The 11074-nt window shown below is 33.6% G+C and overlaps 1 protein-coding gene across 1 annotated transcript; it reads right to left on the bottom strand.

Moving 5' to 3' along the window:
* Positions 1 to 820: 820 nt before the first annotated feature.
* Positions 821 to 4003, bottom strand: LOC107815548 (aluminum-activated malate transporter 13-like). Its single transcript, XM_016641159.2, has 6 exons — positions 3658 to 4003; positions 3374 to 3514; positions 2750 to 3019; positions 2260 to 2369; positions 2013 to 2156; positions 821 to 1549 (listed from the first exon to the last, which is right to left on the bottom strand). Exons 1-6 carry the CDS (start codon positions 3932 to 3934, stop codon positions 1226 to 1228), a joined length of 1266 nt encoding a protein of 421 aa, XP_016496645.1. The 5' UTR covers positions 3935 to 4003; the 3' UTR covers positions 821 to 1225.
* Positions 4004 to 11074: the final 7071 nt, after the last annotated feature.

The raw sequence follows: 11074 nt of genomic DNA, 5'->3' as shown, positions 1-11074 counted from the left end.
CATCAATAAACCAAAAAAATCATCTTTGCACTTTCGCTGCTTTTTCCAATATCCCAAAATTTGATTCGACCATTTCGGTATTATTGATCACTATTGTCCTACTTTATTTTTATAAATACAACCAATCCATGATTTCTATTATTTTTTGTTTCTTTTTTTATTCATTAAAAGGCTTTATACCTCTCTCTTGAATAATTCCCATTTTTCTTTGTTACATAAAATTACTTCTTGAAAGGCATATTAAAGGTAAAGCTCAGAAAAAATTAACACACGATCTTTAGAAATTATTGACTTGATTTAGCTTAATTTGGATGCTTTTGGAAATTAACTCCAATCTTTATTATTTGCTGGCTAATTTTAAAATTTTGACATTACGTAAAGGGAGATAATTATTTTTGCGGATCAACAATGGATTCTTCCTCATGTCAATTAAAAGTTTGTGCTTACATGGATTTAGTAGAAACACTTCAAAGTGGTCGATACAATATCAAATATAAAAAAAAAAATTAAAATTTCATATGTATAAGTTGAAAATTTTATATCTAATTTTTTGTGTGTGCTTGGAGTGTTTTGCAATTGAAATTCATTGGATGATATTATTTAATGTGTAGATTATGGTGGTATACTGATTTTCGAATTTATGTCAAAATTGAGTTGAACTAGCAAAAAGACGAATTTTATTATATAGCAAAATGTTATATACCATATTGGTATACAATAATTAATTTAAGAGTATATAATTAATTACAATTGTATATTGCTACTACTTTTTTAAAGGAATTAACCAGTCCTCGATGATACTATGATAGTATGTGATATATAATACGCGACTATCATAGAAGACTAATGAGTTTCTTTTGCCGGTCCTCTTTGATACCCTGTTAGTATGATATACCAGGTTGGTATCATAGATGACTGAGTGTTTTTCTGAAAGAAATGAGTAGGAACTCTACGATACCCTGTCAGTAAATGATATATGTCACGTGGGCAGGATTCAGTAGCTTTGACCCAATTTTTATATTTGTGCTAAAAATTTAATTTAATATATATAAATAATTTATTTAGAATGGTCAGTAAGCCCATAACCCATAAACTCAAAATGTTTTCGGTTGGATCATAATCTTCACAACTAATGGAGTAGCGCTTGTGTCTTTATCGTACTGCGGTACTGCCCATATTTCTATTATATAGGGGCACCAGTAATTTACAGCTGAGTAGATTAAAGTCAGACATCAACTTTTTTGTTGTGAAACCGAGCAATTTCACCAAGTTCTTCCACTTTTGTAGCCACCATTTCTACCTTCTCCACCAACTCTAACAAATGAAATATAAAGCTAGCCAACCCAAGATTTTCAGTCGAACTCTCCGCAGTTTTTACAAGGAGACTTAGCTCCTGTATCATGCATTGTGTTCTCGGACTTATCAAAACTTTAGTACGACATATTTTCATGTCCCTTATGCTCTCTCCAACTTCCTTCAAAATCCATGCAATTGACAATCCTATTGTTTCACATGGCCCCTTTATGCTGTCTCTTTGTGTTGCGGATGGCTGCTCATCAGTACCAAATAGAAAGTAACATGAAATTTTGAGTCAATTTTTGGACGAATAAATTGAAGAAAAGTGAATCTAAACAAGAAAGTACTACTTCCGGTCTATATTATTTGTTGGCAACCTGAATTTGTTCAATATATTTAATATTTTAGAAAAAATAAAAGTGCTTATTCTACTTCTTGTTTTAGAACACTGCCGTACTACTTTAATTAATAAAGGGTTAATTAAGTGAGACGTTTGGTGGTTTTTGCATGTACTATAAAAATTCTTATAATTATGGCTCTTGAATGTCATTCTTAAATAATGTGCAAAAATCTTAAAAGACAGATAATATAGACCGGAGATAGTACTTCTTTCGTTCCAAAGCTTCTTTAAGAAATAACCATTGATTATTTCTTAAACAAGTTCTTAATATTTTGAAAGGAAAAAGAAATAAAATTAAGTGTTTCAGTATTTTTACCTTTCTGACTGATTGAACACATCCTTTGAATGAGAGAACGGATGCCGCAAGCTCCCTTAGAACCTCTCCAATTTGCAAGTACTTCTCCCATGGATAAAAGAATCCAAATTTCCCATGCCAAGGTTCCCACTTCGCAAAATTTGACTGAAATAGTTCTCATATTATTATTATTATTATTATTTTAATAAAATATTTATATCCAACATTATGGATTTCCTAGTAAGATCAATTGTTAAGTATATTATACCAGTGACTCATCACTGGACTTGGAGTGCAGCACCGATCTGCATCCACTGACGTCAATTGTTGGTTGTTTTTCTTTATCATCGGCTATCTTAAAATATTCCTCTAAGCACCCTGAAAATTAACGAGAAACACGTTAAGAATCACCATCAATGGGTAAGATATATTTCAAAAGGTATATTAGTTCAAGTTTAAGTTTAATTTTATGGACCGGCAGAGCAAAATATTTACAAAATCAAGTCATTTGTAAAGGTAACTAAGTAAATTTCAGCGATACGTTCTACTACTATTTACTAATCTGGTAAAAATATTAACTTACGTGGTATCCCATGTTAATAGTAAGATAAATCTTTAAGTAGTCAATCCATTATTTCAAGACTATTACTAAGCCTAAAATTAAGATGGCAATGGATAATTAATTGTTCATGTTCATTTACGTAAAAAGATATATTTGAAGGTTAATTTATTGGGAGGAAATAAATGTGCAAACTTACCTTGGATAGAAGATGCAACTTTATCAAACTTAGAAGCAGTGGAGGAATGAAGTTCATCACTAGCCCAGATGGGGTAGATGAAACTTGTAAATATACAGACAGCAAATCCCATACCAATGGTGGAAAGTCTCTCTCCAGCCAATTTCATGATTTTGTCAGCTCTTACTCCAGACACTACTACCAAATTGAATGTCAATATGAAGATCATAACTCCATAGTCATATCTCTTCTTCACGCTTGGTATCATCCTTGAGTACGTTGCACCAGCACCTGTTTATAATATTACCATTAATGTTATATACACCTTTATTATTAGGATACAAGTTATATATTCTGACAGTGTAAGGAAGTTTTTCACTTTAACTGATATAGCAGGTTATTATTTTTATTTTTCAAATGTTAGTGTGGGTAGTTACGTGTAATTTTTTGTAGGAGACCTGATATTTAAGTATAATATAATGTCCAAATTAAGTGAAAGTTGTAGCCTGAAATAAGTGAACTAGTAATCTAAAAATAAATTAGACAATCTTAAATTACACTGTTAATGTATAGTTAGAAGTTAAACTCTTATTATTAGCTTCATTTTAGTAACTTTATTGTGAGGACATGAGTGACAATATTTACCAATGACAATCACAGAGATGCCAACAACTAAGGCTCCGCCAATTTCTCCACTATTGTCAGCTAAAATTGCAGCCATACATCCCAATCCTCCGCCCAATACTGTACCAATCGCTCGGTTTATGCCTTTGCTTAGTGTAGCACCTGATAGGAGATCATACATCATCATTGAAATTAATTTATTTATACTAGTAATAGGGAAAACAAAAGTATTGATAGAAATTTTTACACTATATATGTTTATTGATAGAGAAAACAATGAATGGATGAATGATTAAATGATAAACCTGCGTAGAACTCGAAGACAACTACAACAGTCATAATAGCCCACATGGCATTTTGTCCAACTTTCTGGAACAGAGGATCCAAAAGATATAAAAGCGACACCAATACCAAAGCCAGCCCAACTTTAACACTATGTATTATTTTCCTCATATCACACTTGCTTGTTCTTTCCTTGAGAGATGAAACAATATCAATAAAGGAAAGTTTAGGTTTCTGCTTCTTTTGGTCATGTTGAGAAATAATTTCTCCATTTGGAACAGGTACAATGTTGGAGCTCATAATGCCTATTCCTTAATATTTCTTCAAAAAACATGTGAGTATATATTATGCAGAGAAGGACAGGGGGAATCAAAGAAGGGAATATGGTCTATATATAGGACTTAATCAGACTACTTATAATGCAGCTCACATATTGTGGATACAGCACTACTAGCCTTTGCACGCTCGGCCCCCATTGGTTTGGCCAAAAGAGGTGTGACAAACGAAATTTCCATGGCCTTTTACATGTTTTGCTATTTCTGGTAAGAGTTTAAATTATGTATTCGAATTATATATACAAGTAATTAAGCCTCATTTAAATGTAATATTCATAATCTTCAAAATAAAATAGGTTGCCTACTACAACATGTAAAGACGACTCAATAATATAAAAATTTCTAACATTGAAAGTGTATAAAACTTAAACTCTTTTAGTAACTGTACAATTTAAAGTCCCGCGCTGATTGAGGTAATCTACTCTTATATGATCTTGAATAATTTCACTTTATGAGTTAGTTTTGTTGGGTTGAGCTAGGCACAATTTCCATTTTCTTATTCTGGTACACAACCAAACTCATTTATATCTTTGGTGGATTTAAGTTATATGGAATGACAAAGTAAAAATAATTTACACCATCAATGTTATTTAACTTATTATATTAGGTTATTTATCATTTATTTTATGTTATCAATCAATGCTTATTAAATAGTATAACCTGCAACTATTTTTTAAGTGATCGGATGGTGTAAATCTTTTTTACACAATTAATGTATATAACTTAGAATTAATACTTTATTACACAAATGTTATATTATTGACGCTCCAAATATTTAGACCTAATTGAGCAGAGGATATTAAAGTGACCCGCATTGATTAATTGAGAGAATGGGTTGTTGTTTGAATTTGGACAATTTTCTAACTCATCAACTAAATTTTTGAAGTTTAGTTAGAAGTAATGTTGATTTTTCTTAACAAGTACTCCCTTATTGAAAGTTGTAAGTATACGCGTCTTTTAACTTTTATGAGCTACAGTGACTTTAAGTGGAGCATCACATGCTCAGCACCATCCTAAACTTTGGTACTTGCTGCTCATGGTGAAAATTAAATGCAAACTAAATCTTTTGGAAATCATTACAGGGTCTTACAAGTTGTATCTAAGGGTTTATAATTATATGTTTTGTTTGATGAATTTGTTTTTGACCTCTGAAATTCGTACTTTCTTGTGCATAACTTCTGGAATTCAATTTTAGTTTTATGCCTTTATTTTCTTGATTGAACATATTACAAAACCTATATATAGTTCAACCTAGGATTAATTGTTTTAATTCTATAAGAAAAGATAAGGGCAATCAGGCTATGAGTGCTCATGCTCATAAATCATCATGCTGTAAAAGATGTGTTGGCTCATGCCCATGTTGTCCGGTCAAAGGCCCAATGACCTAATCCTATTCTCTTTAAATTTTCATTTCTATTCGGAATCAGATTCGGTGTTTATTCCTATTTTGAGTGGGTTTTGGCTTTAAGAGAAAGCACCACTCATGATCTATAAAAAGGACAACCTTGGAGAATTATTAAATGCTTATTGGTAGAAGTCTTTGAAAGACTTAAGCACATAACAGCGGTTTTTGAGAGAGCTTTCATCAAGAGAAAAAAGAGAAGAAAAGTATTTGTGTTGCTGCAGATTTTTATTCCGACCAACCAACTTCAAATCGCGTTTTCTGATTCGTTAACTGTTGGATCGGGCTGAAATTTGACTGAATATTCGTAACATCTTGCTCTTTGATTTGAACGGTAGAGATCGGATTTGAAGGCTCGTAGAATCTGATTATGAGCCTCGAACTGGATTCTCCTCTTTCTTCAATTGATTTGTTGTTGCTCCGTATTTGGCACTTGTTGTGTAGCCAATTTGGAGAACTTTTATAATCCTCTTATTGTTATAGTGGAGCTTTTTGGATCTTTGTGATCCCGTGGTTTTTACCTTCGATTTGAAAATTTTTCCACATTAAAATTTGGTGTTATTTATCTCCTTTATTTCGGGTTTGCCTCTTCCTCGACATAACAGTCATATTAATTACCAACAACATTGCGCACTTATCAAACAACATTGGAGTATTTCTTGCTCGTCATCAAGAGTTTCAATAGACGTAGGAAGCATACCAACATGATACCAATAACATGTCTAAATCAACTAAGAGCATTATATTTTTATGGCAAACAGGAGGAAATACGATCATATATATATATATAGCACGTACGTAGTTGGCAAAGGAAGTCCAATTTTAATTTGTTGAATGTTAATATTTTGTTAATCATGCTGATAAAATATCCAATGGTATTACAGCAGAGACAAATCAAATAGATAAATTTAGTAGGTTCTTAGTCCTTTGAAAATATTTGGAGATCTAGATCAATGAAATGAAAGTTCGAATGATGGTGAAATATTTTTTGAGATTTTGTTCAATCCATTCGTACGAAGCAACACGGAAGCAAAGTTAGATACGTTCACAACTTAAATATTTGTACTTTCCAACAACTTCCACAACAAACTTATATATATATATATACACACACACTAGGTCCATTAATCTTTGACCATGAACTTGTACTGCCACATTCTCAGATATGTGTTCTAGCACCTAATTAAATAGTTTAGGTTCCCTAAATTGAGAAGCTAGCTGTATGTGATGTAATGAAGAGTATCAAGCTTTCAATTCTTTACAAAAAGATAAAAGAAGAAAAAAAGATACTCAATGTTTTCATTCAAAATTATTTTTATATCATTAGATCTCATGATACGTATAAACATAACACTCGTACTTGCATCTTTTGTCAAATACGTAAGAATAACAAAAGAAGAAAAAGAAAATTTGGAATAGATAAAAAAAATATGAGTCTGGAAGCCAGTGAGGAAAAAAAAAAAAGAAATGAAGAATAGTTATGTTGGTGGAGAATGATTATGATTTATAGACAAGTTAGACATCCCTTTGAAAGCCAGGCTAACCAATTGCAAAAAGGACTTCATCTCCAAGCGTAAACCTACTAATATCCTAGGTCTTTTAATGTTAGAACCACTACACATTGTCCATTTTCATTCAGTTTATTGTCTGCTTCAGAATGATGACAGCCTTGTTTCTTTCCTCGTTGAGGTACAGAGGTGTAAAATGGGCGGGTCGGAGTGATTTTAGATGGGTCAAAATGGATTGAGTCGATTAATGGGCAAGTCACTCAAAAGTTACTTGGACTGAGATGAACTGGGTCAAAATAGACTAAAATTTGGGTCATAGCCAAACCGGCGCAACTCTCACCAAACTTTAATTTATATGTATTTTTTTTATAAATTGTAGAATTACTAAATAAGATTTTCTTACTTTTGTTATGGCCATATACAATACAACGTATCAAGCATAAAAGAATTATTTCTAAGATATTTTGGCAAAGTTACTCATTGATCAATTAGAGATAAAAATCAATCCAATTTTAAATAAATTGAAATGAATTGGGTCAAGATGCACTAAGTTTAATAAATAGGCGTGTCAATAACCAATCCAACTTTGAGTAGATTGGACGGATCATTTGGGCTTGGGCCAAATTTAACAGTCCTTGTAATTCTCTTTGTTTACAATGCTATAGTTTTGAAGGTAAAACCATGACATTTTAACAGTTGAGGTCAGTTTGGGGAAGAAGTTTTTTGATATGGCAAAAGGATTTTTTCCTTAGTGAGAAACTCTGACTTCTCTCTAAAATCATATTCCATATCACCAAAATCTTCACTGAACTCCTAGATGTCCCAAGACACCAACCAAATCGTCACCCCTCCTAAACCACCAGATATAAATTCTCAATTAATGCTCATGGATACTGAATCGCCCTCCTTTAAGGAATAATTACTGGCCAACGAAATGGAAAAAAAATATTTCTATAGTTTCATCATCACCCCATCAAATACCTAAGGATATTAATTCTACTTCTGACAATGAAGTTTCCCAATAATAACCTCAATATGATCTTAATTAATCTGTGCCCATTATTATGGAGGACAAACAAAGGTTACTATCCTTGGAGACACTCCGTCATAATTAAGTTGCTAGGGAAGAGAATTCCACACGACATTTTAAAGAAAAATTAATGGACCTATGGAAACCATCTGAATCTTTTCCATTAATCGATTTAGGTGAAGATTATTACATTGTACGTTTTAACAAGGAGGAAAATATGATAAATTCCATTAAAAAGGAGCATGGTTTATTTATGGACATTTTCTATCCGTACAACACTGGGTTCCTAACTTTGTAGTATCTCAAGCGACGCAATCATTCACAGTAATCTGGATCCGGATACCACAACTCCCCACATAATTTTATGATGGAAAAATCCTTCAAAAAGTGGATAGTACAATAGGAAGACTATTAAAAATAGATGTCTACACATCAACAACGCTCCGTGATCTATATGCTCGCCTATGTGTAGAACTTTCATTAGATAAGCCGGTGATTTCTTTCATCTTCATTAGATCACACAAGTAGTATATATAATATGAAGGCGAGAATCTAGTGTGCAAAAATTGTGGACACTTGGACACTCGATAAAACAGTGCACCCATACCAAAACTAGTCAGACGCCAGGAGAACTCAAATCAGGGACACCAAACACAAACCTTTTGCAATAAGATCAAAAAGAAGTATGGAAGAATGTCTCATTCAACAAAGGGAAAAAGAAGGACTCCACAAAACACCTTCAAACTCGTACCAATCAGGTATTAACGTCAATATTTTTTAGGCAAAATCGGGTAAGTTCCTACCTACTCAGAAATTCATGTATAAAAACAAGCATGCTTCTAAACCCCCAGTACCACTCTATAATTTAGATCATACTGATCTCAATATTAAAATCAAAAACCACTTTCTTCCTCTTGAAGAAGTAGACACTATTTTGGACAAAACCACTAATTGCCCTAATATTTCAATTACTACTAATAAAAATTCTACTAAAGAAATCTTGAGGGACCCACTACTCATCCATAACTCAAACTCTATCACTCCCGTACACGAACCCACCACCCATAACCACCTATCCCCTCACAAGTTGATTAATAATACCCCTAATTAATATGATCCTCCCATCAAGGTCTCTACTAATCTAACTCATTTCGATCAAAACACGGCAAAGCAAAATATTTCCATTAAACTTAATCTGCATGCGCCGAGTAAAATGGAACAGTTGGCATGTTTTAACACAACCAATGAATAAATGTCCAATTTAATTCTCCACATATCAATAACCCAATCCCCTCCTCTGGCAATCTCCAATAAATATATACTATCCCAATCGAATTACATGCAAAACCAAACTCCAATCATTGAAAACCTAGATAGCAATTCCCTTTCTCCAAAAAGTGCTCCTCTATCAAATATAAATTTATCTTCAGTAAAAGAGAATGCCAAGAATCCTAATTTCTGTGAGGACACGTTATCGCCTAATACAACTACAAAGAATCAATCAAACTCCAAATATGGCAAACAATGTATTCCCACCACCACAGACTCTGAACCAACCAAGAAGGATTCTCATTCAACCTGCATTACCACAAAACCATCAACCAATATCGTGGGTGGAGATGGGACTAATGGGGCATGCAATCTCATTCAATATCATGCTGGAGGGGAGGGAAACCATAATAGTCCTACAAAACACATACTACCTAGATCAACTCATCTCGGAAGGTGTTCATTTAGCAATGAACAATTATATCAATCAAGTGTGGATAAACAATGTCCAAACTCCAATTGCTCCAAATTTGACTGCCAACCTTACTCACACCATGAGGGGGAGAATGGAATCTTCATCTACACTTTATACCAATCCAGAGTTCAGCTCCAATAATGGATCTTCCCTTCTTCACTCCAAATATTGTAACAAACATCAATCCAATCTTTACTCCTTGGAATGCACATGCAGACCATCCTCGAACCTCAAATGCACACACTCCACAGAACATGCAAATCCCATAACCTCCACAGAAACCAAAATCCAAGCCAAATGGAACACGCAATGGAGGAAGATGTAGACCCTGTAAAATTAATTCCTCAAAACCTAGTTGAGGATTCAAACCTCGACGAAATAAAAATCTTTCTATTTACGGAGATGCAAGAGCAGAAGCAGATTCTCTACTGTCCAACGGCACTTTACAAGTGCACAATGGACATAAGGCCCCCAGTGGACCCATTAGCGGGGAACTATGAAATGATATTGGTTCCTTTTCAGAGGTGGAATCCAGTCCATGCACGCAGGGTGAGGGAGAATGGGGATCTTCACAATCCAACCTTCAACATGAATAGATCAACAACCTTCATAATTTGGAATATAAGGGGAGGAAACTGTTAGTTTATGAATCCACTGAACTATAGAGTACCTGGTCCTATATTTTCCACTGAGAATACTAATTAAAATGGTAAGTAAATGAGACACGGGATTTTTAGGTGGAAAAATCCCAATTCAAGGGGACAAAAATCACGACCTACAGTTGTAGGCTTACAACTTCACTAACTTGTAAACACACTATTACAAGCCACTTTGTAATATCTCTATTACAAAGACTTCAACTCAACTAACTTGTGATATACTTATCACAAGCCACTTTGTCACTTACTAGTTACAAAGACTTTAACTTATGACTAACTCTAGTCACAACACAAACTCAGAAGGTTTATGATTTTGAGTTTCCTAAAACAAAGCTTCTAAGGAAGCAAGATAGGAGATACAATGAAGAACAAATAACAAGATTACAACTCAACTACGGACACACATAGGCTCATTGAGGAACTGATCCTTAGTGGAGTTGTCTTCTTATTCTTGACACACTTGTGACTTCAATGCTGGATGAGATCTTTTGTGCTTGAGAGAATATCACTAAAATGCTCAAGTGTTCAAGTGATCTTTTATTATAGTGCTCTTGTTAATACACCTTTGATGACATCACTTGAATGATGTAAGCACTTGGTAAGTCAAAGGGCAAGTGACTGTAAAACTGCTGCATTGTTTCTGCGGTAGTCACTTTCCAGTTGTGCACAATTGACTTTCATACTGCTGTCAGGGAAACAGAAATGGTAGCAATCTATTCCCTCTATTATTCTTTTGACTCTGAAGAGTAGAACCATATCCCA

Source organism: Nicotiana tabacum, chromosome 22 (assembly GCF_000715075.1).
Source record: "Nicotiana tabacum cultivar K326 chromosome 22, ASM71507v2, whole genome shotgun sequence".
Taxonomy (NCBI): Eukaryota; Viridiplantae; Streptophyta; class Magnoliopsida; order Solanales; family Solanaceae; genus Nicotiana; species Nicotiana tabacum.
The sequence above is the reverse complement of the archived record's forward strand: the minus strand, read 5'-3'. Positions and strand labels throughout refer to the sequence as shown.

Coding starts and splice junctions, on each gene's coding strand:
- LOC107815548 (XM_016641159.2), bottom strand. CDS start 3,934: ATGAGCTCCAACATTGTACCTGTTCCAAATGGAGAAATTATTTCTCAA. Junction 3,020..3,373: donor CATCTCTGTGATTGTCATTG/GTAAATATTGTC, acceptor TATTATAAACAG/GTGCTGGTGCAACGTACTCA. Junction 2,370..2,749: donor AGTTGCATCTTCTATCCAAG/GTAAGTTTGCAC, acceptor GTTAATTTTCAG/GGTGCTTAGAGGAATATTTT.